The sequence below is a fragment of the Rhodotorula graminis genome (assembly GCF_001329695.1).
Source record: "Rhodotorula graminis WP1 unplaced genomic scaffold RHOBAscaffold_2, whole genome shotgun sequence".
NCBI lineage: Eukaryota > Fungi > Basidiomycota > Microbotryomycetes > Sporidiobolales > Sporidiobolaceae > Rhodotorula > Rhodotorula graminis.
The window spans coordinates 1,374,599-1,401,884 of record NW_017264929.1 but is presented as its reverse complement, the minus strand read 5'-3'; the positions used below and the strand labels follow the sequence as shown (position 1 = coordinate 1,401,884).

General features: G+C 67.5%; 9 protein-coding genes across 9 annotated transcripts; 5 read left to right on the top strand and 4 right to left on the bottom strand.

The window, feature by feature from the left end:
* Positions 1-916: 916 nt before the first annotated feature.
* Positions 917-2,128, top strand: RHOBADRAFT_64558 (40S ribosomal protein S2; the record flags this gene model as incomplete). Its single annotated transcript, XM_018418514.1, has 5 exons — positions 917-1,036; positions 1,113-1,240; positions 1,318-1,702; positions 1,787-1,871; positions 1,970-2,128. Coding segments are annotated over 5 exons (784 nt in total), but the record flags the coding sequence as incomplete, so codon positions are not given.
* A 278-nt stretch (positions 2,129-2,406) lies between these two features.
* Positions 2,407-4,144, bottom strand: RHOBADRAFT_51593 (uncharacterized protein; the record flags this gene model as incomplete). Its single annotated transcript, XM_018415919.1, has 4 exons — positions 2,407-2,779; positions 2,915-3,040; positions 3,213-3,625; positions 3,694-4,144. 4 exons carry the CDS (start codon positions 4,142-4,144, stop codon positions 2,495-2,497), a joined length of 1,275 nt encoding a protein of 424 aa, XP_018273832.1. The 3' UTR covers positions 2,407-2,494.
* A 303-nt stretch (positions 4,145-4,447) lies between these two features.
* On the bottom strand, positions 4,448-8,098 carry RHOBADRAFT_48039 (uncharacterized protein; the record flags this gene model as incomplete). Its single annotated transcript, XM_018415085.1, has 15 exons — positions 4,448-4,719; positions 4,865-4,935; positions 5,004-5,076; positions 5,159-5,325; positions 5,396-5,518; positions 5,584-5,665; positions 5,774-5,817; positions 5,881-5,958; positions 6,062-6,242; positions 6,350-6,399; positions 6,518-6,948; positions 7,056-7,215; positions 7,322-7,598; positions 7,656-7,712; positions 7,961-8,098. 15 exons carry the CDS (start codon positions 8,096-8,098, stop codon positions 4,543-4,545), a joined length of 2,109 nt encoding a protein of 702 aa, XP_018273831.1. The 3' UTR covers positions 4,448-4,542.
* Positions 8,099-8,826: 728 nt separating this feature from the next.
* RHOBADRAFT_64557 (glycosyltransferase family 4 protein) lies at positions 8,827-12,609 on the top strand. The gene is made up of 18 exons (XM_018418513.1): positions 8,827-8,973; positions 9,038-9,155; positions 9,222-9,320; positions 9,402-9,678; positions 9,766-9,909; positions 9,978-10,089; positions 10,159-10,174; positions 10,247-10,403; positions 10,485-10,715; positions 10,842-10,930; positions 11,040-11,111; positions 11,177-11,269; positions 11,357-11,483; positions 11,590-11,666; positions 11,729-11,772; positions 11,854-11,924; positions 12,095-12,197; positions 12,283-12,609. Exons 1-18 carry the CDS (start codon positions 8,858-8,860, stop codon positions 12,533-12,535), a joined length of 2,199 nt encoding a protein of 732 aa, XP_018273830.1. The 5' UTR covers positions 8,827-8,857; the 3' UTR covers positions 12,536-12,609.
* Positions 12,610-12,649: 40 nt separating this feature from the next.
* RHOBADRAFT_51591 (uncharacterized protein) lies at positions 12,650-14,468 on the bottom strand (the record flags this gene model as incomplete). Its single annotated transcript, XM_018415918.1, has 10 exons — positions 12,650-12,850; positions 13,003-13,081; positions 13,171-13,257; positions 13,326-13,480; positions 13,576-13,739; positions 13,814-13,824; positions 13,884-13,908; positions 14,022-14,123; positions 14,198-14,269; positions 14,357-14,468. 10 exons carry the CDS (start codon positions 14,466-14,468, stop codon positions 12,710-12,712), a joined length of 948 nt encoding a protein of 315 aa, XP_018273829.1. The 3' UTR covers positions 12,650-12,709.
* A 407-nt stretch (positions 14,469-14,875) lies between these two features.
* On the top strand, positions 14,876-19,858 carry RHOBADRAFT_51590 (uncharacterized protein; the record flags this gene model as incomplete). The annotated part of the gene is made up of 6 exons (XM_018415917.1): positions 14,876-17,644; positions 17,728-18,049; positions 18,133-18,246; positions 18,320-18,632; positions 18,700-18,841; positions 18,914-19,858. The coding sequence occupies 6 exons, from the start codon at positions 14,876-14,878 to the stop codon at positions 19,733-19,735; spliced, it is 4,482 nt and encodes a 1,493-aa protein (XP_018273828.1). The 3' UTR covers positions 19,736-19,858.
* A 253-nt stretch (positions 19,859-20,111) lies between these two features.
* RHOBADRAFT_41776 (uncharacterized protein) lies at positions 20,112-21,920 on the top strand (the record flags this gene model as incomplete). Its single annotated transcript, XM_018413945.1, has 6 exons — positions 20,112-20,454; positions 20,524-20,854; positions 20,921-21,128; positions 21,200-21,302; positions 21,371-21,466; positions 21,547-21,920. The coding sequence occupies 6 exons, from the start codon at positions 20,112-20,114 to the stop codon at positions 21,918-21,920; spliced, it is 1,455 nt and encodes a 484-aa protein (XP_018273827.1).
* Positions 21,921-21,968: 48 nt separating this feature from the next.
* On the bottom strand, positions 21,969-25,058 carry RHOBADRAFT_51589 (uncharacterized protein; the record flags this gene model as incomplete). Its single annotated transcript, XM_018415916.1, has 13 exons — positions 21,969-22,266; positions 22,344-22,586; positions 22,679-22,795; positions 22,866-23,318; positions 23,390-23,624; positions 23,704-23,854; positions 23,923-24,032; positions 24,101-24,189; positions 24,264-24,422; positions 24,485-24,606; positions 24,674-24,730; positions 24,837-24,947; positions 25,016-25,058. The coding sequence occupies 13 exons, from the start codon at positions 25,056-25,058 to the stop codon at positions 22,063-22,065; spliced, it is 2,094 nt and encodes a 697-aa protein (XP_018273826.1). The 3' UTR covers positions 21,969-22,062.
* Positions 25,059-25,370: 312 nt separating this feature from the next.
* On the top strand, positions 25,371-26,930 carry RHOBADRAFT_41774 (uncharacterized protein; the record flags this gene model as incomplete). Its single annotated transcript, XM_018413944.1, has 7 exons — positions 25,371-25,402; positions 25,460-25,625; positions 25,692-25,772; positions 25,831-26,106; positions 26,175-26,406; positions 26,480-26,632; positions 26,725-26,930. 7 exons carry the CDS (start codon positions 25,371-25,373, stop codon positions 26,928-26,930), a joined length of 1,146 nt encoding a protein of 381 aa, XP_018273825.1.
* Positions 26,931-27,286: the final 356 nt, after the last annotated feature.

Below are 27,286 nucleotides of genomic sequence, written 5' to 3'. Positions count from 1 at the left end.
CGGGAGGTGGACGGACGTGTGGTCTTAGAGAACAAGAGGAGGCTGCCGCCCCTGCTCGCTACTTGGCCTGCGCGCGCCGCCGCCGCCGACTTGTAAAAAAACGCAGTCCGAATCGTTACCCCGCTGTCCGCCCTCCAGAGAGAGCTTCTTCCCTCCCGCATGCACGCTCGTACTTTGTATGCTCTCTCGGCGAGGGAGAGCGCGGACGGGTTGCGAGCGAGGCGAGTGCGAGGAGGGGCGGCGGCGGGAGGAACCTAGTCCGGCAGGAGGTCAAAGCGAACTTGTAATGCCGTGAGAGAACTAGTAAGCGAAAGCAAGGCGCTGAACGCTATTCAAAGTCGAGGCGAGGTCCCAGCGTCGCGAGCGGCCACCCTGGCAGGAACGGCCAGGACTTGGACCTGTCCGAGCCGCACCGAGTAGAGGCACGACGAGCAAAGCTGGCCCCAGCCAGGAAAGGGCGAGAAAGGCGAGAAAAGGTGAATCGGCGTGGCCGTGAGCGAGCGGAGCGGAGGAGGAGAGCTTTCCCCTCTGTGTCGTCGTCCCTTCCCCCCCTCGTCCTCTAAAGTGAGCCTGCTGCTCCTCTACACCTCGGTCTGCCACCTGCCATCCACCACGCACCAAGCGCGCCTCGCCGAGCGCCGTCGCCAGCCGACCACGAGCCGTCGACCGCGACGAGCTTTTTGCAACCGGGCGAGGGCGGCGCGCGGTGCGCCCAGGCGGCAGCAGGGAGCGCGCAGGGCGGGCAGGGAGCACGAGCGCGGTATCTGCGGTATCTGGGCGCCCTGAGCAGCTCGTGCGAGGCGGCGGCCACCTCGACCCGTTCGCGGTCGACCACCTCGAGCCTCGCTCGCGTCGATCACCCTCAGCACCTCCCCCTCGCCTCGAGCAACCTCCCTGACCTCGCCCAACCACACAGAATGTCTGCTCCTGCCCCCTCTGGTGAGCGCGGTGGCTTCGGCCGTGGCCGTGGTGGTGACCGTCGTGGCCCCCGCCGCGGCCCCCGTCGCGGTGCGCGCAAGGACGAGGAGAAGGAGTGGTGCGTCCCCTCCCGCCTCTCTACTCTCTCGGAGCAGTGTCAGAGCGCAGGACCTGACCCTCTACCTCGCCCGCAGGGTTCCCGTCACCAAGCTTGGGCGTCTCGTGAAGGACGGCAAGATCAAGTCGATCGAGGAGATCTACCTCTTCTCGCTCCCGGTCAAGGAGTACCAGATCATCGACATCCTCCTCCCCAAGCTCAAGGGTGCGTCCACAACTCTCTCTCTCCTTGTCGAGGCGGCCCGGACAGAGCGAGCTGACCCCGTCCTCCCCCACCCGCAGACGAGGTCATGAAGATCATGCCCGTCCAGAAGCAGACCCGTGCCGGTCAGCGCACCCGCTTCAAGGCGTTCGTCGCCATCGGTGACTTTGACGGCCACGTTGGTCTCGGCGTCAAGTGCGCCAAGGAGGTCGCGACCGCCATCCGCGGCGCCATCATCCTCGCCAAGCTCTCGGTCATCCCGGTTCGCCGCGGTTACTGGGGCAACAAGCTCGGTGAGCCGCACACCGTGCCCTGCAAGGTCCAGGGCAAGGCTGGCTCGGTCTACGTCAAGCTCGTCCCGGCGCCCCGCGGTACCGGCATCGTCGCCGCCCCGGCCTCGAAGCGCATGCTCCAGCTCGCCGGTGTCGAGGACTGCTACACCCAGTCGCGCGGCAACACCTCGACGTGCGTCCCTCTGTCCTCTCTGGTCGTCGCCCGCCGTCGTCTCGAGACCTCGGAACCTGACCCTCCTCGTGCCCCTCCTCGCAGCATGGGCAACTTCATCAAGGCTGCCTACTCCGCCATCACCGCCACCTACGGCTTCCTTACCCCGGACCTGTGGACCAAGATCGAGGTGCGTCCCTCTCACACTCTCCCTCGTCGTCGCGCCTCGCGAAACCTCCCCCTGACTGACCTCGCTTTCCCTCCCTCCCCCTCGCGCCCGCCCCACAGCCGTCTCCTTCGCCCTTCGAGGAGTTCTCGGCGCACCTCCAGCTCTCGGCCAAGAAGGTCTACTAAGCGTCTCTCCCCTCGAGGCGTCGGTAGCACTGGATCGGGCGAAGGCGGGATGCTGTGCATCCGCTGCGAGCAATCGATTGTTGTTTCGCAGTACCTTGTCTGCCTGTGACGGTGCGAGAGATAGCGAGAGTGAAAGAAGCTGTCTAGAGAATACCTGCTCGCTTCAGGTCGAGAGGACCGTGCGCACGAGCCTCGCTCGCGCCGGACGTCTCTCTGCTCGACGAACGAGACGAGCTCTGCAGCGCTTTCTTGGGCTCGCTTGGCCTCTGTCGCTCTCTCGGTCTCTCTCGTGCCACGCCTGAGCGAGTGAGAGCGAGAGGCAGAAGTCGCCCGTGAGGAAGAGCTCGACCTTCTCAAACTCGCTCTCGATGCGACAGATGGCACTGATCGTTCCGGTCGACGCTACACAGACGTCTCAAGCTGCAGAAGCCTCGCCTCGCCTCGCCTCGAGTCCCATGCTCACTCCCAGTGGCCCTGGAGCGCCTCGGCGCCCTGGAGGCCCTCGAAGCCCATCTCCTTCAACACCTTCTTGGCCTCGCTCCCGCCGCCCTCCTGCTGGTCGATCTCCTTCTCGAGCGCCTTGTCCTCGTCGTCGAGCTCCTTCTCCGCCGCGTCGCCGATGTCCTCCTTGGCCGTGTGCTTCGAGGGGACGAGCAGGAGCTCGGCGCCGGGGTAGTTGAGGAGCGAGGGCGGGTTGGCCGGGATGAACTTGGTCGTGAAGAGGTGCTTGAGCTCGGGAGGGAACTGCAGGGGAGCGGGCAGGCGAGGGTCCGAGAGGCGGAAGAGCGAGAGGGAGGGTGGAAGGGAGTGAGCGCGGTCGACGGTGGTGGGCGAGAGGCCGCACGGCATCTCGCGTCGTCGAGAGGAAGAGCGACGCACCTGCGGGTGCTTGCTCTCGGGCTGATTGCCGACCGTCGGGTTGGTCGACGCCGAGTCGAAGTTCTTGACCTGCAGCGTGAACGAGCCCTCGTGCTGGAGGTGGAGCGCCTTCTGCACCTCGCCCATCTATCGTGGCGCGTCGTAAGTTGAAGGGAGGTGCGGCAGACGGCGGTGCGACGAGGCGAAAGAGGCAGAGGGAGGAGGGCGACGAGAGAACGAGGGGGAGGAGAGGAAGAGGGTGAGCTCTCACGGCCGCGCCCGCTCGTCGTCGCGAAATAGGAAACAACGAGGGACGTACGTCGTGCGGGACCGCGATCTCGTAGGCAAAGTGGGTGTGGTACACGGCCGACGCGTTCGACGAGTTCTCGGGCGGGTGCTCGGTCGTGTGGAGGACGTAAGCCCCCGCCGCCGCGACGCGCGCTCCCGGCTGATGCCGCGTGCCCATCGTCTTGGTCTCGTACGTGTAGGCGGCGAGGCCGTCCTTGAACTGCTTGAGGTCGTCGGCGACGCCGTCGACCTGGCCCCAGATCGGGCGCGACGACTCGCCCGCCTCGGGGAGCGCCTTCTTGCCGATGACGATGAGGCGGTGGATCTTCTCGCCCTCGGGCGACAGGAGGAGGTGGAAGCGAGCTACGTCGTCGAGCGACTCGGGGTGCTCGGTCTCGACCTTGGGGCGGAAGATGAAGTAGACGTAGCCCTTCTCGATGATGCCTGCGGGGACGCACATCGTCAGGCCCTGCATTGCGAAGACAGGATCGAGAGTGGGGGAGGAAACGGACCGTGTTTGCGGTCGGCGTTGACCTTGGGCGCGTGCGAGAGGGCTTCACCCGGACCCGCCTTGTGCTCGACGACGTCGCCCTGCGGCTCCTCGTCGCGCTTGGCCTCGCCCATGCCGTCCGGCTTGGCCGTACTCGACTGCTCGTCCGCCGTCGAGCTGGCGGTCTTGGTCTCGTCGCCCTTCTTCTCGTCGCCGGCCTGCTGCTCGCCGCCCTTGTCCTCGCCGCCGCCTTGCGCTCCCTGCTGCTCCTCCTCGGCGGCCGGCTGCGCCTTGTCCTGCTCCTTGGCCGCTCCGGTGCTGCTGCCCTCGCCGTCGTCGGCGCGCTTGGGCTGCGCGACGACCTTGTCGACCTTGTGCCGCTTGCTCGCGTGGGCGGTCGGGGGCGCGGGCTCGGCGGTGCGCTTGTCGCCCGTGTCGGCGTCGTGGTTGTCGTGCGAGCGAGTGCTGACCATGGTGCGTGCGAGCTCGGTCGGGGCGAGTGAGTGGTGGGAGGAGGAGGAGCGAGCCAGCTGCGCGATGACGACGACTTGTGCGGGGAAAGGTCAAAGCGAGCCCAAGTTGACCTTGCTCGAGCGGTCGAGGGCGCCGCGCTGCCGCTCTCGATACAGTACTAGCGCAGCCCGAGCCTGGCTTGCTCTCGTGCGACGCGAGCGCGGGGCAGGCGCCCGCACGAACCTCGAAGCCCTCGCGACCGTCGAGCTGTCCTCGTCGCCCCTCATGTTCAAGCTCTTTCTCACACTCGCATCGCTTAGAAAGACAAGCAGCTAGTCACACTTTGCACACTGGAAGGGATACGACAATCGAGAGAATCCCTCCATCACCCCACGGAGTCCGCCTCGCCGAACGACGCTCAGATCGTCTCCTTGCGGTGCTCGCGCTTTTCGCCCTCGTCTAGCAGCTCGGCGAGTCGCGCCTCCCACGTCGGCACGTCGGCGAGCTTCTGCTCGAGCGACTGCTTCTCCTCCTGCAGGGCGAGGCGCGCCTCCCAGTCGAGCGGCCCGAACGCATAGTCGCCGCCGCCGAGGTACTGTCGGGGCAAGGTGCGACGTAGTCGAGGTGGTCGAGGCGAGGCGAGGAGGAAGAAAGGACGGAGGTAGAGGTCGACAGGAGAGGGGACGAAGAGAGGTCAGTCCTCGGGACAAGCAGGGCTCGAGAAGGGACAGAGGACGCACGTGGAGGATGTGCGTGTGGTACCGCCAGAGCGACGGCCGATGCGAGACGGTGAGGAGCGTGATACCCAGCTCTGCGTCGGCAATGGAGCGAGGTAAGCTCGGGCAAGAGGGGCTCGAGCGAGAGGAAGAGGGGACGCACCGGTCGCGTGCTCGTAGAAGAGCTGCTCGACCTCGAGCGTGACGGCGCTCGTGCACTCGTCGAGGATGGCGTACTGCGCGAGGGTGAAAGGCGATGGTGAGCGTCCTCGTTTCCGGCATCGGGCCTGAGAAGAAGGAGAGGGAGAGGGAGCGCACCTTCGGCTTGTGGTAGAAGAGGCGGGCCATGGCGAGCCGCTGCTTGTCGCCGCCGCTCAGAGCGTCTCGCCACTCGCGTTGCGCGTCCCAGCCACCCTCGCGCTCGACGATACCGTCCACCTCGAGGAGCTGCAGGATCGAGAGCAGGTCCGCGTCCGTGACGCCGCCTGCGATGACGAGGAACTAGGTCAGGGACTCGTCGATAGGGAGAGCGAGAGAGGACAAAAGAGGACGCACGGGCGAGCATCTGCGACCGAGAGTGCGGGTAGATGATCTGGTCTCGCAGGGTGCCGAGCGACAGGTACGGCCGTTGCGGGATGTAGGTGAACTCGCTCGCCGGCGGCTTGGTGACCGTCCCACCTGCATCGCGAGCGCACCTGTCAGGGACGCGAGACGTATTAAGAGGGGCGAGAGCGAGGACGCACCGTAAATGGGCCAGAGCCCGCCGAGGATGCGGAACAGCGACGACTTGCCCGTCCCGTTGCCGCCGACGACGAGCAGGTGATTCTGCGGGACACGAGCGGGTCAGTTGTCTCGACTACTACGTTGACGCCGAAGCAGGAGAACCCGGCGTGCGGCTCTGCGCCGTCGGCGGCTCGAGACAAGACAACTCACGCCGGGCTTGACGTAGAAGCTGAGGCTCTTGATGAGGACATCGCCTGCTCGAGCGAGATCGTCAGGGAGACTGCGAGAGTGCGTGCGAGGGGGAACGAGGGACGCACCGTTGGGCGTGACGATGGGCACCTTGTCGAAGATGATCTCGTTGTCCGAGTGGACGACCTTGCCGCGCCCTTGCAGAACTGCGGACACGCACGGGCGTTCAGTAGACTCATCGAGTGGCCCCTCGGCGAGCGAACGAGATACGCTCGGAAGGGCTGACGAGGGAGAGAGACGGCGACGCACTCTTGGCGTTCTCGGCGACCTCGTCGCCCTTGCCGACCGTCCTGCCCGCCGTGCTCCCGCCGCCGACGAGCTTCTTCTGGTACTTGCCCTGCTTGACGTCGTCCATCGTGTCGAGGAGCTCCGAGACGCGCGCCGTGTAGCCCGATAGCTCGGACAGGTCGCGGTAGGTCGACATGAGGCGCTGCGAGACGAGGAACCGGCCGAGGTCAGCGGCCCGGCTCTGCAAGGGAGGTCCTCGTCGCCCCGAGTGTCGGCGACGAGAGGGGGGAAGGGAACGAGGGAACGTACACCGAGAGCGTCCGAGGCCGAGAGGAGCAGGCGCCGGTTGGTGACGAACCCTGCAGACGCGCAAGAGCGTCAGGAACTATCCCGAGAGGCTTCGAGACGCGAGTAAGAGAGGACGAGGGGACGCACCTTCTGTGCGACTGCCGAAGTCGATGTTGGCGAGCGACGCACTGGACCCCAGCCCGACGAGCTTGGCGCCAAAGACGGGCACGGCGCACACGCACAGGCCGAGGCTGCCCCACACCCACTTGACGATGCCCTCCTCGACGAGCGCGTACGCCATGCGCATGCGAAGGACGCGGTTGACGTGCTTGATGAGCGAAAAGTAGGTGCGCTCGATGATGTTCTTCTCGGTGTGGGCGCCGCGCAGAAGCGACACCTCCTCGGCGTGCTCGAGCAGTCGCGTGTGCGCGAACCGATACTCGCCCTCGAGGCGCTGCTCCTCGGCGGCGTACCGGCCGAACGGCGGCGTCGCGTACTTGAGGAGCGCCGCCGAGGCTTGCACGATGACGGTGAGCGCGATCAGGCCCTCGGCGCCCACCGAACGCGACAGCTGGTAGTTGTACACGAGGACGTCGAGGACGGGCTTGGCGATGTTCGAGCTGCGCCAGAGGCGGAGAGGGTCAGTGCGCGCTCGGGATCATCCGGAAGACGAGCTTGCGGCGGTTGTGCCGCGTGCAGGCCCAGCGAGGCATGCAGAGGGACGCACTAGATCTCGGCGAGCGCAGTCGAGAACTTCTGGATGTCGACGACGATGAGCTGGTCGGCGTTCTTGACGCGGTCGTCGAGGTTGCCGAGGGCGTAGAAGGTCGTGCCGTCCAGATAGTCCTCGTGCACCTTCTTGGTCAAGCGCGTGCGGTAGGCGATGGCTGCGAGGCGGGAGAGGAAGGGAAGGAGAGGCGAGGAAGAAGAAAGGAGGGGCAGAGAGGTCAGGACGGCGGCTGAGAGGGGACGAAAGGGAGCAAGGGGACGCACCGAGCTTGCTCTGGAGGTACGTGAGCATCGAGTTGGTGTAGGTGGCCGGGACGGCGACAGCCATCCAGGTCAAGATGCGCAGGACAAACTGGCGCGGTTGGGCGCGCACGAGGGCCGAGACGATCGACCCGTCGAGCGAGGCGACGTAGAGCGACAGGAGGGTGCGCATGACGAGGAAGAACGAGTGGAGGACGAGGAGGGACGCCTCCTTTGAGCGGAACGAGGGGAGGACGATGCGGAGGAGGCGCGACAAGCGCTGGAAGAAGAGGGCGTCGACCTGCTCGAGGAAGAGGGGTCAGGTCTTGAGGCGCGTAAAGGCGGACAGACGGCGCACCTCGACTCGTGGCCCACGTTTCTTCCTTCCACGTGGTCCCGCACTCGAGCTCGCCGTCTCCACCGCGCTCGACGCGCCCTTCTCGCCGACTTGACCGTCGCCGCTGCTGCCGGATGCCGCCGCGGGTCTGGCTTTGCGCTTGGCGCTCGACGACCCGGTCAGCCCGGCGTAGGTCTGCGGGGGCACGATAGGCAGTGAGCGATGCTGCGCTCGAGAAGGAGGTCTTGCGCCAGGGAAGCAGGTCGCCTCGGGTTCGAGGCGGCGCGCGTCGTCTCCCGGACGGGTCTCGCGAGAGGGAGACTCACGTTCTGGAGGACGTAGGCACTAAATGCGACCATGAGGAGGTTCGAGTAGAGCCTGCGCCGGCTCAGGTAGTGGGCGGCGAGCGGCAAGGCGTAGTCGTCGCGCAGCCGGCGGCGCAGGGTCGACTGAGCTGGCGCCATGCTGGAGGCGAGTCGGGTGGTGCGCAGGCGGTGCCGAGCTGCTTGTCGAGGTGGCCGAGCTGCTGCAGTGGTAGTCGGTGGTCGCACGAGGCGCGGGAAGGCCGGGTCGAGATGAGGACGAGGTCGCCCGTGAAAGTGTGGGGGCGAGGGCGAGGCGGCTGGCGCTGGCGGCGGTTGCTGCTGGGTCGGCGTGTGCTGGTAGCTGGCTGGCGAGACTGCTGCAGCCGAGCTGGTCTGGTGGATCGAGAGGGACGAGGGCCGAGAGCGACCCGGCAACGTCGCCTCGACTCCGCCGAGTCGGCTCTCCTCGCTCTCTGTCGGGCGCGAGCACGGGTGTTGCGTGGACCGACCAGCTCTCTGTAGCTCGCAGCAAGCTCGTGTGGGCTCTCAGGCGCGAGTCCTCGAACCCGCCGACTCTCAGCTTCATCCCGCGGCGTCGTCAACACGCTGCCCTGCGGCGATGAAAGCGAGTCTCTGGTCTGCGGCTCCGCAGCCCGGCTCGGAGACCGGAGTGCTCTCGAGCCCGAACGAGACGCCGAGGCTTGACCGAACGACGATGAGGTCAAAGGTGGAGTTGTGGAGGCTCGTGTCGTCGCGGGCCTTCTCCTGGTCGCCATCTGCGTGCTCCGAGCTAGCCTTGAGCCAGCAGCGGACAGAGCCACGCTTCAGCTGTCCCGCCTACCCTCGTTCGAGAGCGACACGTCCCTCGTCCTCCTCCCGCCCCCACAACCACGCCCTCGGCTCGCCCCTCGTTCAGCGATGCCGTCCTCCACCGACAGGCTCAGCGCTCCTGCGCACGACTTGCACGAGCGCGCGCCGACACCGCACAGCGTCACCCAGCGCCGCCTCGACATCCGCCCCAAGAAGAACCGCAAGTGCGTCCCTCTTGTTTCTCTCTCTCGCAGACGAGCACCGCTTACCGGCACGCCCCTGCAACAGAGCCTCGGCACCGCTCCAGATCGTCTTTGTCGGCGTCGCCGTGCGCGAGAGGCCCGACCTCGACGACAAGGGCACCGAGTACGCCGTGTCGGTGAGCGACGGGTCTGGTACGGTCCAGGTGCGCCCCTCTCCCCCTTCTCTCGTCCCCTTGCGCGTGTACCTGACGAGAAAAAGCGCGCCACAGTCGGAGCACAACTTCCGGCCCAAGGGCGAGAACGCTCGCGACGCCCTCAACTACATCCTCGACCTCGCCCGCAAGTACACCGAGGCTCGCGGCCACAAGGTGCGCTCAACCCTCTCCCTTCTCCCGACGTCGAGTACGACGACCTGACGGCGTAGCGCCGTGCGCTGTCCTCGTACGCAGATCCAGATCATGAGCTTCGCCCGCACCTGCTCCGGCCTCGTGCCCGACGTCACGTTCTCGCCCGACGCCAAGAAGGACGGCGACGACAACGACTTCCTGACGCGAGTCTGGCTCGAGCTCGACGCCATCCCGTTCCTCGCGTCGTCCGAGTCGTGCGAGGGCAAGTTCTCGCTCGACGCGCAGGCGGGCGCCGCCATCGACGAGGCGCTCGCGACGCTCGTACCCATGTCGAGCTCGACGATCAAGATCCAGCTCAGTCCGCTCCGCGAGGTGCTCGGTGCGTCCTCGCGTCTCTCTGGCGGCGAGCCTCTCCTCCGTTGGGCCCCGAGCCCTGACCAACTTCTCGATCCTCGTCCGCTCGCAGTCGACGCCGACTTCCGGGTTCACCTCTACTCGCTCCCGCTCCTCAAGTCGATCACGTCGCCCGCACTTTGGCACGCCTTCTCGGACCTCGGCTCGGCGCTCGCCCAGCAAAAGACGAGCGTCGCCTTCTTCTCGGCCACCCCTCGTGCGTCGACCCCTCCTCTCTACCTGTCTACCTCCCACATTCCCTGATCCACTCCCTTGACCGTCCAGGTGGTGGTGGCGTCGCCCTGATGCGCCACTCGCTCATGCGCATCTGGCACGCGACCGGGCTCGACGTCCGCTGGTACGTTCCGGGCGGCGACCCCTCTGTCTTCAACATTACGTACGTCCTACCTCTCTCTCCTTCTTCTCCCTCAGCAGAAGGATACTGACCAAGTCTCTCTTTTCACAGCAAGCGCAAGTTCCATGTGCGCCCTCTCCCTCTCCCGCTCGACCCTCTTCTCCCCCCCCTCGACTGACTCACACTTGCCCATCGACAGAACGTCCTGCAAGGCGTCGCCGACGAGGACGTCCTCCTGCACGACGACGAGAAGAAGCTGTTCGAGGCGTGGACGGCGCACAACTACGAGCTGTACTGGGCCGGCGAGGACAGTCCGCTCAAGCGGCTCGACATCGCCGTCATCGACGACCCGCAGCGTGAGTCGCACCCTCCCACTTGCCTCGCATTCCTTCTCGTAAATATTCACGACCTGACGACGAGCACCGCACGTCTCGCAGTGACGGCCCTCATCCCCATCATCCGCCGCGTCTCGCCTCGCACCAAGATCGTGTTCCGCTCGCACATCCAGATCCGCGCCGACCTGATCGACAAAGGCGACAAGCAGATCAAGGCGACATGGGACTACCTGTGGAGCTTCATCAAGCTCGCCGACGTCTTCGTCGCTCACCCAGTCGAAGAGTTTGTGCCCAAGGTCGTCCGCGACAGCATGCCGGTCATCTTCATGCCTCGTGAGCTCATTCTCTCTCTTCACACCTCTTCCCTTTATCAGAAGACGAGTTGGCCTGTGTCGCTTCGCCAGCTGCGCCGCACGAGCTGACCTCGTCGCCCGCGTGGCCTTCCTAAACTCGTTGCAGCCTCGACCGACCCGATCGACGGCCTCAACAAGCCTCTGAGCCGCCTCTTCCTCGAGGGATACCGTCACACCTTCGAGGAGGCCGTCAGGGTGCGTCCCATGTCCCCGTCTCCTCCTTCCCTCCTTCCTGTCGCCGTCCTTGTCGTCGTCTCTCGTCCCTCGTTCGGCCGAGAGCTAACGAGCCCGTCCTCCTCCTCAGAGTTCTTCGGGCGCTCACGTGAACTGGGGGCGGGGCTATATCCTTCAAGTCGCCCGCTTCGACCCGTCCAAGGTCCGTGCGCCTGTCCTCCTTGATCGTCTCGGGGCAGCGCACTGACACCCCGCCACCCGACGCAGGGCATCCCGCACCTTGTCGAGGGCTACCGCCTCTTCCGCGAGCACGCCGACAAGACGAGCAACAACGCCGAGCACGTCCCGCAGCTCATCCTCGTGCGTCCTTTGCCCCCTCCCTTCCCGCCCTCCCTCTCCCGGCCGACAGACGCACTGACTCTCGGCTCGTGCCCTTCTCTCACGCAGACGGGCCACTCGTCGGTCGATGACCCGGACGGCACGCTCGTCCTGCACCAGCTCCACGACCAGATCGCCGACGACAAGTTCGCCTCGATTCGCGACGACATTATCGCCATCAGGGCTCCTCCTTCCGGCGAGTCTCTCTCTCTCTCCCCTCGTCCTCGACCTCGTCGGGTGCCGCTCGTGACGGCCAAGGAGCGAGAGTGAGTGCTCACGGCGGCTCGGGATACTGCGCACAGACCGCCTCCTGAACGCCATGATGCGCGGCGCCGACGTCGTCGCGCAGGTCAGCACGAGGGAGGGCTACGAGGTCAAGGTGCGTCCTCTCTCCCTTTCTCTCTCCCTCACGCACGAAGCCCTGACTCGTCGACGGCGCAGGTGAGCGAGGCCGTCCACAAGGGCAAGTGGATGATCGCGAGCAAGTGCGTCCTCCTCCTCCTCTTCCTCTCCCCTGCCGGGTCCCCCGCGCCCACACGAGAACTCACCGTACGATGTGCATACAGGGCCGGCGGTATCCCGCTCCAGATTCGCGAGGGCAAGGACGGCGAGCTCGTCGAGCCTGCCGACCCTGAAGGTGCGTCCCTCGCCCTCTCTTACTCTTTCGCCTCCTGCCCTCCCCTCGCACTCTCTCTGGCTCCGGGCTGTACACCGCTCCTCCTCGCACCCCATCTTCCCGCCCCGGCAGCTCCGCCGCGGCCTCGGCCTGACGCTCGCACGAACCCTCCCCTCCTCTTCTCCGCCCAGGTATCGCCAACGCGCTCATCAACTTCTACTCGTCGGACAAGCTTCAGCTGAGCAAGAGCGAGATGACGGCCAACGACCTCGACCACGTCCTCGGCGGGCGCTTGTGCGTCCACCTCCTCTCTCGTCTCCCTCCTACTCGACGCCCTGTCCCGCACGCCCTGACTCTCTCTCCCTCCTCCTGTGCACAGCGGCGACGACGGCGACGGTCCCTCGGAGCGTGACCTGTCGCTCGGCAACGCGACCATGTGGCACGTCGTCTTTGCGCGCCTGCTCGGCATCACGGGGCACGTCGACCTGTCCGACTCGCAACGCGCCCTGTGCAGCCGCCTCGGCATCGACGTCGACGGCACCAAGGCGCACAACTTTGACGGGCTCGAGGGCGAGAAGGTGTGGGAGGTGCTCGTGCGGGCGTTCGACGGCGAGAAGAAGAGGAGCGCCTAGTCGTTCGGGGCGGACGAGCGAGCGACTGTAGATAGACCGACTGCAACGAGTTATGCTGTGCCTCTCATACTCTCGCAAAGTCTCGCTCTCTCGATCGCTCTCGCCGAGCAGCAAGGCGAGGAAAGCGCTTGCACCGCTCGCCTCGTCCTCGGCCTTCTCCTCGTCGCGCCCTTGCTACACGCCCGCGCCCCAGATCCATGCGTCCTGCCCGCTCGTGTACGCGAGCACGTTCCTCGTCGGGTGCCACGCGAGGGCGTCGCCAGACTGGGCGGCGGTCGCGACCGACGCGGCGCGAGAGAGCGTCGGCGTGTTGTGCTGCGGCGGCGGCGGACGGCGAGGAGAGAGGGACCGGCAAGTGGGAGAGAGGGAGGGAGACGGTGGTAGAAGGGCGGTCAGTGAGTGCGTGGGCGAGAGAGGAGTGGCGGGGAGGGCAGGAGAGGGCGAGGAGGAGAGAAAAGAGGACGCACGATGACGATCTCGCTGCCGCCGGCCGACGTCGCGAGGTACGCTCCATCGTGAGAGAAGCGACATGTCCGAAGTGGGTCACTGCGACGTCGCGAACTCCGCCATCAGTAACTGCCCTCGGGGCGGAAGGGAAGGCGCGAGCCGAGGACGAGGGAAACGCGGCGACGCACTCGTGCACGCCCGACGTCGCCGTGCAGGTCCAGTCGGTCGTCTCCCACAGCGAGACGAGCGTGTCGTTCGACCCGACGGCGAGGTACCTACAGACGGCGAGCAAGAGTCAGGGTCCGTGCGCCGAGAGGGAGGTGGCGGAAAGAGGCCGACGCACCGGCCTCTCGGATCCAGGTCGGCGACCGTCGCAGGCATGTCCGACACGAAGACCTTGTGCACGGGCTCGCCGCCGGGGAAGGACGTGATCTCGGCCTCGCCGTGGCAAAGCGTCGTGAGGAGCGTGCCCGAGTGCGAAAAGAGGGCCTCGTTCGTCTGTTTCGGATGAGACGACGGCGAGGTGAGCGCCACATCCTGAACATGGACGGGAAAGGAGCGCGGCAGAGAGAGAGCCAGCGACGGCGACGCACCTCGACCGACTTGTCAACGCGCTTGATGATCTTCTGTTCCTCGACGTCGATCCACAGGATGCGGTCCTTGGTGTTGCCGACGACCATGTACCGCCCGTCGGGGCTCCACGCCATCGTGATGTTGTCGCCGTACGTCTCGATGACCGATGTCGGCTTCGAGCCCTCTGCGAACGCGCGAGAGGAGGGTGTGGGGGTCAGGTCGAGGGGAGAAGAGGGAGAGGCGAGGACGAGGACGGACGTCGGATATCCCTGTAGAGTTTGAGAGGTCAAATCGAGGCAGAGAGAAGGAGAGAGCGAGCGGGACGCACCAGAACCGCAGACCCTTGTCCTGCCCTGTCAACGAGGGTTCCGAGACGGGTCAGCCCTGACTGTTGCACGGGCGCCTCGAGCGTCTCTCGAGATACCCGAGAGGCCCAGGAGGACGAGGGAGAAGGAGCTGGACGCACCGCTGGCGCTCACGCTCGCGAGCCGTTCTGGGTGGACGGGGCTCCACCGGATGCAGTTGACGTCGCCCGTGTGTCCTCGGCACTCGGTCCCGCTGCGAACGTCTGCGTGGGCGTCGTGGGCGTGTCAGTGAGGGACATCGGCCGCAGGGAGCGAGGGAGGAAGGAGTCGGACGCACCTTTGTCGGGGAGGTAGATGCGGACCGACTTGTCCGTGCCGCCCGCTGCGAGTCGCCGCCCGTCCAGGTTCCCTGTGTGAAGCGAGATCAAGCGGTACGAGTGAGCTCACGCGCTGGGCGCGGTCGAGACTCGAGAGAGCGAGAGGGCGAGCGACGCACATGCGACGGTGCGGACGCGCTCCCTGCCCGTGCCGGCGCCGATGCGCCTCGAAGTGAAGCGCGCAAAGTCCTCGCCGTCTTGCGAGCTGGACGAGGTCGAGGCGACGGCCATGGTGCCGAGTCGAGGTCGAGGGAGGGAAGGCAGATGAGGGGTGTAGAAGGGCGAGCAGGAGACGAGGCGGCTGGCGGGTGGGCGGGACTTGTCGGTAGGGTGCTTGTGCGTACTTCGAGCTGTACAGTAAGTGGTCCTGGCGGGAGGAGCGAGTGTGCGAGAGCGAGACGACGTCTCTCTGCCGAACCGGACGACGAGGCGATCGAAAGCCACAGCCTCACGGCAAGAGCTCAGACGGAAGGACAGAGTGCTCCAGCTAGTAATGACAAGCTCACAGTGCGCTGTGCTCTGCCCGGTGAGGACGACGAGCTGCGTCTCGTGCGCAGAGAGGTCGACGCGATGCAGCTCGAGACGCGTCGAGGCGACCCAACCACCGCGCACCGGGCCAGGGACGCACAGGGCAGCACATGGCACCACAGCCACCGGCACCACCTGCCGCGTCCACGTCGTCCAAGCCCCGCCCAGGAGGTCGCCCGCTCGTCGTCCCCGTCCAAGGTCGCGGTTCGATCCTGTCCTACTTCTCCAGCTCGCCGCAGCTCGGGCGGCCATCCAGTGCAGCCACAGCACCACCAACCTCCTCGTCGCCCGCCCCAGCACGCGCACGCGCACCCGCCGCCGCCGCCGCCTCGGCCTCGTCCTCGCGCCAGCACCGCGACCCGCTCCGCACCACCCACTCGCTCAGCGCCCTCGAGCCTGGCCCCTCTACCCTCGCCGACTCGTCCCGGCACCGCGCCACGAGGAGCACCTCCACCGCCGCCGCAGCCGCCCCAGCTCCCTCGGCAGCAGCTCCGCCTCGCCGCGCTTCGCCACGCATGGCCACGACCCCGTCCGGCTCGGTCACCGTCAAGCGCGAGAACACGTCGCCCGTCAAGCGCAGCGCCTCGAGGGTCGCCTCTGCCACCCCGGTCCCGGCCCACGACCCCAAGGGCAAGGGCAAGGCCAAGGCGACGCCCTCGACGACGGCGACCAAGCGCGCGCACAAGACGATCGTCATCCCCGACTCGTCGTCCGAGGGCGAGGGCGGCTCGACGTTCGCCAAGGAGGTCCTCGCGCGCTCGTCGCCCCGCAAGCGCGTCCGCTCGACGACGTCGGCCGCCACCCTTTCCTCGCTCGAGCACCAGCACCAGCGCACCAAACGCAAGACGTACCAGTGGACCCGCGGCACCAACGGCCGAGACGAGCTCGACCTCACCGTCGCGTCGTCGCCCTCGGCCGCGTCGACCGTCGGCCACTCGGACTCGGACGCCGACAGCGAGATCATCGTCGTCCCGGCGTCGTACTCGCTCAAGGGCAAGCAGCGCGCCGCAGATGCATCTCGTCGCACCGACTCGCTCACCCCTCGCGCCTCGGCCTCGACCGCGACCAAGCCGAAAGCGCCCGTCGGCTCGCCGCTCGTCAAGCGCGAGTCGCTCTCGAGCGCCGGCCTCGGCCCGTCGCCCTCGCCCGTCAAGCCCAAGGTCCCGCCCGCACTCGTCCTCAACGGCGGTGGCACGAGCTCCATGCGCCTGCCCAAGGCGGTGCGCGCGCGCACGGCCGTCGCCGCTGCCGACCGCGAGCGGGAGGGCACCGACGCTCACCGCATGCCGCCGCCGCCGTCGCCTGCGCGAGCGAGTACGTCGGGCTCGCGCGCCGCGTCGAGAGCGCCGGTGACGCCGTCGAGGAGAGCGACCGTGGGCGCGGTGGCAGCGTCGGTCGGGCGGTCGGGGGCGGCGGCGGCGGCGGTGGCGAGTGGTGGAGCAGGAACGCGAGCCCACGACGCCGCCGCGTCGCCGTCGCACAAGCGGGTGCGCTCGCTGTCGCAGTCATCGTCGTCGTCGCGCCACGTCGTCGTCGAGGTGCCGATCTCGCCGGCGCGGAGTGTCCGCGGAGGTGCCGGACCGAGCGCGGCTGCCGGGCTCCGCTCCCCTGTCGCCTCTTCCTCTTCCACCACCACCTCGACTCGCCTTCCCGCACCCGACCCGGCTGCGAGCGCCATGTTGTCGCCTCGTCACGCCCCAGCCGCCGCGCCGTCGACGCCACGCCCCATCGCCAAGATGCCCTCGGCCCGCACCGCGAGCGGCGGCGGCGACTCGCCCTCGACCGCCTCGGCCTCGACCGCCGCACCCGCACCTCCAACCGCATCCTCGAGCAAGCTCACAGCCTCAGCACTGCGCGCCGTCCCGCCTCGCACGCCCCAGCATCCGCCGCAGCGCACCGGCCCGCAGCTCATCCGCACCCCGAGCGGCTCGCCGCTCTCGTCCCTCGCGCCGACGCCGCAAAAGCCTCGCTTCACGCACGCCTCGACGGCGACGGGCTCGGGCACGGGCACGAGCCGCCGCAAGGGCCAGCCGTTCGAGATCGTCATCCCGCCGATCCGGCGCCGGGCTCAGTCGACGCGCGCGCGCAGCCTCGCCGCCCCGTCAGCAGCCTCGGCGTCGGCGTCCGTGTCGGCGTCGGCGAGGCGCAAAGCGCTCAGTCGCACGGCGCCGCCGGGCGAGCGCGGGACCGGCCACGCGCGCGAGTGGACGCGGCGGCAGGAGCGCGACGCGGCGACGAGTGAGTGGGACGCGTTCGTCAACGAGGACGAGGGCTCGAGCGGCAGCGACGGCGAGGAGGGCGAGGGCGCAGGGAGCCCGAGCCCGGCCAAGAAGGCCAGGCGGGACATGGAGGACGCGGTCGAGGGCAGGTCGAGCTCGAGCTCGTCGTCCTCGTCGGCATCTGACGCCGGCGACGACTCGGACGCCGACGACTTTGCGGCGCTCCTCGCCGCGGCGCGGGCCAAGCGCGAGGCCAACGTCGTCGCCGGCATCGTCGACGCGCCCTCGGCCTCGAACGTCACGAGCCCGCACACGGCCAAGACGACCGTCTCGCCGCCGCTCGTCAAGGGCATGCACGACGACGACGACGAGCGCCGCCACTCGTCGCGCGCGCGCCGTCAGCCCGACCGCTACTCTACCTCGACCGCGGCATCGGCTGCGACGCCCGCTCGCGCCTCGGCCTCGACGTCGAAGCAGGGCTCGGGCGTGCCCGTGCCCGCCTCGCTCAACCTCATCCGCACGACCGGCCTCGACGAGAAGGTGCGCCGGATCGTCGCCGAGCGCGAGGCCAAGGACAAGAAGGGCCGCGGCGCAGAGTGGCTCGAGGCGTGGGGGAGGGAGCTCGACAAGGGCGACGATGACGCCGGGCTGGACGATGATGTGCGTCCCCTCTCTTCCTGTCTTGCTGTGTCAGATCGTCGTCCTGCCGGCCGCGAGACTGACCTCGTTGACCCTCCTCGCAGGACCTCGACAACCGATCCGACGACTCGCTCCCTCCTCTCGACACCTCGCTCGTCTCGCGCGCCCTCAAGCACGGCGACGACACGGACGACGACGACCTGCCGGCGCCGTCACGCGCAGCGGCGTCCAAGCGGGCCCAGGCCGTCGAGCGCGTCCTGCTCGAGGAGCGCGGCGCCGAGCGCCTGAGGGCCGGCAGGGGCGAGACGGTCGAGGAGATGGAGCGCAGGAGGGTGTTGCCCACGAGGGAGACGAGGATGCCGCAGCTCGAGACGGGCGAGTGGCAGGGCGAGGGCTGGAGGGGCAAGGTCGCGCAGGCGCTCAAGGGTGCGTCTCTCGCGCTCCCTCTCGTTCGTCCACCTCGTGCCCAATGACCTGCCTGACATCCTTCCCCTCCTCGTGCTGCGCAGACGCCGTCAAGGACCCGCGCTCGTTCCCCTCGGCGTTCACCCTGTACTCGAATATCCGCCCGAACGGCTCCGCCGAGGACGACCGCGTCGTCGCTCAGTGGCTCACGACTGCCAGTGCGTCCTCTCTCCCTCGCTCTCCTTCCACGAGCCAGCCGTCCTAACCGCTCGACATCGCCCGCTCGCGCAGTCACGCACCCGTCGACTTCGACCTTGCTCGCCGACCGCCTCCTCTCCTTGCTCCGCCGCATCGTCTCGCACACCTCGCCTGACGGTACCTCCCTCCTCGTCGGCGCCGGGTACCTCGGCGAGCGCTTGACGCTCCTCGGTGCGTGGAAGGAGGAAGGCGCGGCTGAGGACGGTCTGCAGGCGATGGACGAGGACGAGGCGGCGAGCGGCAAGGTCGGCGACGGCGAGGACTCGACTCTCGCTGTCGGCGAGAGCGAGCGCCGCGAGATCATCGACCGGTGGAGCTCGATCTTGCAGATTCTGAGCGGGACCTCGTGCGTCGCTCGTTCCCCTTCCCTCCTTCATCGCAGCGCCTTGCTCACCTGGGTACACCGCCCGCAGGTCGTGTCTCTTCAGCGATGGCGACCTCAAGACGCTGAGCCTTGCCGTCATCGGGCTCATGCTCGACCAGTCGTCGGCGTCGTCGCGCTCGACGCTCGGTCGTGCGCTGCAGAGCCTGCTCGCATCTTTGTCCGACGACTCCGTACGTCCCTATCTCTCTCCTCGTCTCGCCTTGTCGTAGTGGCGCAGCCCTGACGGCCGATCTCTCCTGCAGCGTGTCGCCCTCCTCGTCAGCCTCGTGAACATCTACGGCGACAGCCGACCCGCCCTGCATCTCGCCGTCTTGCAGGCCATCCCGCACACCGGCGAGGCAAACAAGGGCCTGCGTCGCTGGCTCGCGTGGGCTTTCCTCTCGGGCGTCGACGGCGCCGACATCGTCACGCCCGTCGGCGGCCTTAGCCCGTCCACCCTCGCCAACGTCCTCAGCCTCCTCGACGCTCTCCCCGACAAGTCCCCCCTGCACCGTCGCTCTCTCACCGCCGAGAGCGGCGCGTCGACCGCCCGCGACCTCGCTCTCGCCGACTGCACCCGCATCCTCTTTGTCGCCCTCACCTCGCTCGACGTCCCGCTCGTCACCTCGCCGTCGCGCCTGCTCGAGCGCCAGAACCTCGACGCCATCATCTCGCACCTGAGCGCTATCGACAGCCGCCTGCGCGCCGACGCCCGCAAAGGGCTCGCCGTCGAGCGTCTCGTCGCCAAGAACCTCCTCACGGCGCTCACGCACTCGCTCACGCACCAGTTGCGCGGCGCGAGGGGCCAGACGGGCGCAGGCGCGTTCGGGTTCAGCGAGGAGGAGGAGAGCGCGCTCAAGAGGGAGAGGGAGGCGGACGGTACGGGGCGCGAGGCCAAGAGGGCGAGGACGGAAGGAGGAGGGGCGGCAGTCGACGGCGCCGGCTTCAAGCAGTCGACGCTCGCGTTCGGCACGAGCGGTGCGGTGCTCAGAGCCGCGGCGGGTCTGGGCGAGGTCGACGGTGCGGCCGCAAGGTCGCCGACCAAGTCGGACGACGAGGTCGAGGAGGAGCTCGTCAAGCTGTGAGCGCGTGTGTGTGTCCCTCTGTGTACCCCTTCGTCTTTCACCTTTTGTCGTACCTGTCCTGTCCGCCTCTTCTCGCTTTGCAACGTGTGCAGCTCGCCACGTCATCTACGAGGCGGCCTTCCCAAGTTGCCTCTCGCGCTCCCCTCTCCCTCGTCCCAGCCCCCCGCTCCTCGGCCCCGACCTTCTCGATCGCTGAGCCTCTTGGTCTCGGCCGAGCACCTGCACCGGCGTTCCTCGACTCCTGTCCGGCGGACGTCCTGTCGCTCGCGCCGTCCGAGCGGACTCTCCGCGGGTCCGCATTCTACAACCGCTGGTCGACGCTGCTGCTGCTGCGCTCGAATCCTACGGCGCTTTGCGCTCAGCTATTTTGCTCGCCATGGCGTCCATCGTCGACCGCCGCAAGATCCCGGGCAGCTCGCGCCGTCGAGCTAGCTCGACTTCGACAAGTCCGCCCGCTGCCGAGCCCGCCTATGTTGGCCCGCGTTCAGCTCGGCACTACCGCTCTCCCGACCAGCCCTCAAGCAGGTTCGCCGTCACGAGCCTGGACGAGCATGCCAGGCTGCTCAGGGTCGGTATCGCACGAGACGGTGTCGACGCGCTTCGGCAGCTCGTCTCCAGCGAGCCGGGCCGGCTCGACGAGCTCGTGCACAACGCCATGCACCGCCAACGAGTCGATGCCGACGAGTCCACCACGAGTATGGTGCTTGTCGTCAGGCCGAGTGAGTCGCCGCACGGACCCTTCCCTCGACGTCCCCGACTCAGACTGACTTTCTCTTGCTTGCGCACAGCGCCGCTCGACGAGCCCGTTCGCCCAGCTTTCGCAGCCGGTCTGATCGTCTTCTACGACTCGACTCGCCGCCGCTCATCGAGCCACGACTCGACGTCGTCCGCCGTCGCCGACGCCCGCCGAGCGGTTCACCCTGCCATCGACCTTCGCCTCGGGCACCACGTCATCGCGCTGCAGCTCGTCGACGGCGCGCTCGCCAACGTCGGCCGCCCGCCGCCGCAACCGGCGTCCGACATGCCGCGACTCGTTTGGCGCAACGACGGCTCGTCCCCGGCGACGTGGGTCCGTGCACGACCGTCGCCGCTCTTGCCCGCCGGGACACGGCTCGAGAGGTGCGCCTCGCTCTCTCTTTTCTCTACACGCCGCACGAGCGATGTAGACTGACGACGACGTTGCAGCCACGAGGCGTACGAGTCGCTGAACGAGGCCGACGTTCCTCGGCACGACCAGGTCGCGCTGTGCGCGGCGCTCAAGGCGGTTCTCGCGCTCGTCGAGCTGCACATCGGCGCGCCAGCTCACGAGGTCGTAGCGCGCTCTCGGCCGGGCGTCGTGTGGGAGCGCGAGGTCGGCACGATGCGGGCGCAGCTCAAGCAGGACTACAAGCAGGTGCGTCCTCGCGCTCGGGCTCGGACCCCCTCTCCTTCTACGCACCCCTGACTCACCTCCTCGGTCCGCAGGGCGCAGAATTGCTCGTCTCGAGCCCTTTCCCGGGCGCGCATCCGCTGCACTTCTTCGGCCGCCTGTGCTGGACCTGGACTGGCGCCGAGTACGCCATTTTCGGTGCGTCCTCCTCCTCCTTTCCCCTCCCTGCGGGTGGCTGCTGAATCCCTCTCGCCGACACGCTACAGAGCTCGTCGCGTCGGGCAAGTACTCGATCGAGCTGCGCGTCCTGCGCACCTCGGGCGACGGCGTCGTCAACTTTGGCCGTTTCTGCGGCTTGCCGAGTACGTCGTCTCGCTTTCCCTTTCCCTCTTCCGTCCTCTCTCGCGATCCTCGTGTACTGAACGTTCGTGGAACTCTGCAGTCTACACCAATACGCCGCCCGAGAAGGACTCGGCGCCCAACGTGCGCGACTTGCGCGTCCACTTCCGGATCCTCGGCACCGTCCAGGGCGGCAACGAGCACTGGGTCTTCGTCACGCCGTTCGACGCTCTCTTCACCTCTCTTCGGACGGACTTGCATGCGGGCGACGCCGGTCTCGCGCTCCTCACGCCCATCCTGCCGCCTGTCGCGCCCGCCGCAAGCCTCGGCCGCAGGGTGTACTCGGGCGTGCAGCGGGTGCGAGGGCGCCTCGGGGCGCCTGACGGCAGCTTCAGGCAGGGCATCGCAGCAACACGACACATCGCGGGCGCTACCGCCTCGAGCGCTTTCGCCCTGGGCAGCCTCGTCCAGTTCTAGCGGCCTGGACATCGACGAGCAGACGTTCTCGCGCTCTCAGACTCTGTGCAATGATGACATACTGCAGTTGCACGACTCGTCTCGCGACCAAAGAGAGCCCGAGAACCTGGTCCGAGGGAGAGAAAAGACGACCCTCGAGGTTTCAGACGATGGGCGGGATGACGACGGGTTCTGCGCCCTCGCTCGCCTGGGTATACTTGTACAGCGTCGAGAGGACAAAGAAGTGGAGCCCGAGGGCGTACAGGACAAAGAGGTTGCGCGTGAGGCGATTCGAGAGGACGACGGTCGACAGGGAGAGGAGGACCTTCTCGAGCGGGTTGAGCGAGTGCATGGCGCGCCCTCGTTCCTGCGACGACGAGCGAGTCAGTCGCCAAACCCCTGTACATCGTCGAGTCGAGAAAGAGAGAGAAAGAGGGGACGCACTCGGCCTCGGAACGCCTCGAACGGGTTCATGCTCTCCTCGTACTTGCTGTGGTACTTGCCGAGCTCCTCGTCGCCGCGCACGACGTTGCTGAACCCGGCCTGGGCCCTCGCCGCCATCGCGCCCGCATCGTCGCGGTACGACTGCAGGTAGCGGACCTTCTCGTACAGCTTGAGGTTGTCGGTCTGGAGCGTCTTGATCTCGGCGCGCAGCTCCGAGATCGTGTTGAACTGACGGCGCAGCTCCTGCAGGTAGGCGAGCGGACGAGCGAGGAGTGTGAGGGCAAAGCGTCAGTCAGGAAAAGGTGGGAGAGGAGGAAGGGAGCGGTCGGGCGCACCTCCTCGAGCTCGCCGTTGCGCTGCCGGAAGCGGTCGCGCTGCGACGTGATGATCGGCAGGATGGACGTCTCTGCCGAGCTCTGGAACGGCGCTGCCTGCACGGGTCCATCGAGCGACTGCGAAAGGAAGAAAAAGGCGTCAGGACCGCGCGCCTGGCCGCCGAGGAAGAAAGGACAGGGAGCGCACCTTCTTGCCGAGCTGCAGCCCCGCGAGCGGGTCGTCCCTCGCCGCGCTCCCTCCTTGCCCCGCACCCTGTCCCTGCCCGCCTGCGCCCGCCCCACCGCCGCCCACCCCTCCCCCTCCTCCTCCCGCACCGCCGCCGTTGACCCGCACGAGGTCGTTCTCGAGCCGGTCGTTGAGCTTCTTCTGCTCGTCCAACCGCGCCTGGAGCGCCTCGCACTCGCTCGCGGCCTGCTCGTGCGCCTGGGCGAGCTCGTCGTGCGCGACCCGGAGCGCCGTCACCTCGTCCTGCAGCTTGCGGTTCTTGGCCATGAGGAGGTTCTCGAGCGGCGCCGGGCGCGAGGCGGCGTTGGCCTTGGACGCGTTCGGGTCGGGGAGGCGAGGGAGGATGAGGTCCGAGACGGACGACGACGAGTCGGGCGCGAGGTCGTCGAGGTCCATGCCGGCGAATTCGACGTACTGCGCGGCGAGTAAGAGGTGTCAGGCGACGAGCTCGCTCGAGGAGGAACAGAGACACGTTCGAGGCGCACCTTCATGATCTCGAGCTCGCGCTTGACCTCGTCGTAGTCGGCAAACTGCTTGATCTTGGCCCGCGCCTGGTCGATCTCGGCGTTGAGCACCTGCTGGTCGCGCTCGAACGCCTCGACGCGCTTGACGAGCTCGGCACGCTCCGTCTCGAACGCGTCCTTCTGCGCCTCGAGCGAGCGCATGAGGCGCGACGCCTCGGTCTGCAGGTCCGACACTTGCGCCTCGAGCGCTTCGACCCTGCGAGGTGGAAGAGCGTCAGTTCTCCTGCTCTCGGCGCTGAACGAGAAGGAGAGAGAGAGTGTGAGGTAGAGCGTACCGGTCGGCGCTCTCGCTCCCACTGCGCACCGCCTCGATCTCGGCCCGCAACTTCTCGTTCCTCCGCTCGACCTCGGCGACGCGCGCGTTGGCCCGCTCGAGGTCCTCGGCGATGAGGTCGGCCTCGGCGAGGCGAGCAACCGTCTCCTGGTCTGCGGGGGAGCGAGATCGTCAGGAAAGGCCGCCGAGAGTAAGAGAGAGAATAAGAGGGAGGACGCACCTTGCCGCTGCGAGTGGTCGAACAGGCGCGCCTGGTTCGAGTCGGCCGTGGTACGCAGCTCACGCAGCTGCGAGCGAGCGACGCTGACCTGGCGCTGAAGGTCCTTCTCGCTGTGGGCCACGTCGGCGACGAGGCGTCAGTGCGTGAGGTCGAAAATGGAGTGAGGGAGGGGACGCACCGCTCGTCATAGTTGCGCAGGCGCTCGTCGTACGTCGCGTGAAGCTCGGCCTCCTTGTTGGCGACCTTGTCCTGGATCAGGTCGTCCATCTGTCCCAGGCCGGGCAAGTCAGTCCCGGATCTCGACGGGGGCGACGGGTCGAGGAAGGAGAGCGAGGACGCACCCTGCCCTCGAGGCGCTCGACCTTGTCGGCGAGCTTCTTGCGCTCCTTCTCGACCTGCTGCGACTCGACGAGCTGCTGCTTGAGGGCCGAGATCTCGTCCTTGGCGCGCGCGAGTTCCGACTCGAGCAGCTTGGCCTCGGAAGCGCGAGCGGTTTGGTCCTGCGAAGGGGGCACGTCATCAGGGTGGCCCACGTGGAGGCAGACGAGAGAGCGGGACGCACGACAGCGGCATCGAGGAGAGGGTACGGGTCGGGAGCCTCGGCGAGGAGCTTGTAGACGCTGAGGAAGGCATTCTCGGCGACCTTGCCGCGGCGCGTCAGGTTGTCGATCTCGCCCTGGTACGCTGCGGGTGCGGGAGGAGGGTCAGCTCTGCGTGCGCGATGATGAACCCGGGTGACGGCTGGACGCACCCTTGAGGAGCGTCTTGAAGACCGGGCCCTTGTCGTCGTCTGGCACCTTCTTGAACTCTGCGGGACGTAGCAAGAGAGTCAGTCGCGTGGATCAAGGCCGACCAGCCCGCGGTACGAGGGAGAGAGGTCGTCGACGAGCGAGTAGAGGCGGGATGCGACGGACCTCGAGTGCGCTCTGCGAGGGTCTTGCGGCCGACGAGGTTCTCCTTTGAGCCGTCGACAATCTCGAGGCCCTGGGCGTCCATGGTGCGCTGCAGGTCTTGGAGGTTGATGGCTGCGAGTGCGCGCAGTGTGGGGGTTCAGCTCGACGAGGACGAGCGGGAGAGAGAGGGCGGGGCGCACCTTTCCATACCGAGAGGGCGTGGGCGAACGAAGAGTCGGCCATGGTGGGCCTCGTCCTTGCTCAGCGAGGGGAGCGACGAGCGGAGACCCGAGCCGGGAGGACGACGACGACGAGATGGAGGCTGGCCGCGGCTTTCCCTCGTCGACGAGCGTACTGTGGTGCACTAGGGGCATCTCTGTGGGCCTCGGCAGGAGCCGCACCGGCAGCCACACGCTCTCCCAGCTTCAGCTCGCTCCCCCTTTCCTCCTGCTCGCTCCTCGCCGCGTCGCCGCGGACTCTCCGTCTCGGTGTCCGCCCAGCTTGGCCTGGTCCGGCTCCGTCCTTCACTGCTCGCCTCTGCTTCTCGCTACCAGCATGCGCCGCATCGTCGTGTGCTGCGACGGAACGTGCGTCCTCTCTTCCTCCCGCCTGCGCCCCTCACTCACCGCTCTCGCACCTCACAGATGGGAGTCCGCCCTCTTCCAGACCCGCACCGTCATGCTCACCAACGTCACCCGCCTCGCCAACGCCATCAAGCTCCGCGACGAGCGAGGGTCAGGGTGCGAGCAGGTGTCGCTGTACCTGCCCGGGCTCGGCACGGGCGAGGCGACGCTCGAGGGTGCCTTGACGGTGCGCGCCCTCTCTCTTCCTCCGCCCAAGACGCCTACAGCGAGCTCACGCATGCCGAGACCGCAGGGCGCGCTGGGCGACGGCCTCCTCGACCAGGTCCGACAGGCGTACGACTTCCTCTCGCGCAACTTTCGTGCAGGCGACGAGGTGTGTCCCCTCTTCACTCTCTCACTCTCTCGCCGCCATGGAGCTGACTCTCGTGCAGGTCCTCCTTTTCGGCTTCTCGCGCGGCGCCTACCTCGTCCGCCTCGTCCTCGCACTCGTCGACCTTGTCGGCATCCTCGACCCCAAGACCAACCTTCACCTCTTTCCCGCCCTCTTCAACGCGCTGTGCCTCCCGATCGTGCAGGGGACGAGCAGGTGCCGGCGCAACGAGGCGCGCCGAGTCGAGCTCCTGAACGAGGTGGCGCCCTTCGTCGAGGCGCAGAAAGCGGCGCGGCCCGGCGGCTTCCTCGTCAAGGTGCTCGGCGTCTTTGAGTGTGTGCGTCATCCCGACTCAATGCGGTCGTGGCCCGAGGCAGCACTGACATTTCTCGCATTGTCGCGCAGGTCCCCCTCCTTCAGCTCCCTCACTTCTCCGCCGACCCGGCCTCGACATCCAGCCTCACGCCCTTCTCGACCCTCGACGAGCTCCTCGAGCCGACAGTCGAGCACGTCTTCCAGGCCCTTGCGCTCAACGAGCGACGAGCGCCGTACGAGGCCATCGTGTTCGAGCAAGAGCTCGACAGCGTCCGGCGAGGGCAGGAGCTCGTGCAGGTGTGGTTCTCGGGCTGTCACGGAGGTGCGTTCGACTCTCTCTGTCTCTCTATGAGCCCGCTCGACGCCGACCGAACTGACTCGTTGCGGGACCGCAGACATCGGCGGCGGTTACACCCCTCACGACCTTTCCGACCTCTCGCTCCATTGGCTCGTCGATCAAGTCGCGCCGTTCGTCGCCCTCGACTTTCATTACCTCGCGTCGGTATCGGCGTCGCCCTCTGCGCCCTTGGGTGCCGCGTCCCAGCACGGTCCGTCTCCCATCTCGCGTTTCCTTCTCTCTCGGGCCTCTCGCCGCCTCATCCGCCCAAGTCCTGATGCGTCTTGCCCGTCTCTTCCGCAGAAGGTTTCCACCTGACCTCGGGCCACGAGCGCCACGTCCCGCTCCCTCTCGCCGCCGATCTCGCGCCCTCCTCGCCCGCGTCGACGCAGTACCTGCACCCCTCGATCCTGCGCCAGCCGCGTTCGGCCCTCCCTCGCCGCCTGCGGCAAGCTCTCGCCGTCGCACATGACGCGGGCGAGGTGCTCGGCCGCGGCGGGCTGTGGTGAGCACTCGGCGAGTGGGAGCGCGTGGTGAGGCGGCGCTGGGCGAGCGACTTTGAGCGGGCGAGGCGGAGCGGCGAGACGGGCGGACTGAGCGAGCACGAGGGGCTGTGGCGGCTGCGCCTCGAGCAGGTGGCGAACGCGGGGGACTCGCCCGGGCTTTCGAGGGCGAGGTGAAGGCGAGGAGGAGCCAGGACGGGGCTCGAGCGTACGGCCTCGCCTCTTTTGTCGTCGTCAACCTCTTGCCATACCAACGTACTTTGAGAACTTTGAGAACCCTGAGAAGCGAGAGAAGCGTCGACAGAAACCGTGAGTGCAAGATGGTGAGCTTCCCAAACTCGCTTGTCTCTCGAGAGGCGGAC

Bases quoted from the DNA above. Each gene is read 5' to 3' on its own strand.
- RHOBADRAFT_64557 (XM_018418513.1), top strand. From the start codon at position 8,858: ATGCCGTCCTCCACCGACAGGCTCAGCGCTCCTGCGCACGACTTGCAC. The intron at 11,112-11,176 runs GTCCGTGCGCCT...CACCCGACGCAG, and splicing joins CCCGCTTCGACCCGTCCAAG to GGCATCCCGCACCTTGTCGA. The intron at 11,667-11,728 runs GTGCGTCCTCTC...TCGACGGCGCAG, and splicing joins GGGAGGGCTACGAGGTCAAG to GTGAGCGAGGCCGTCCACAA.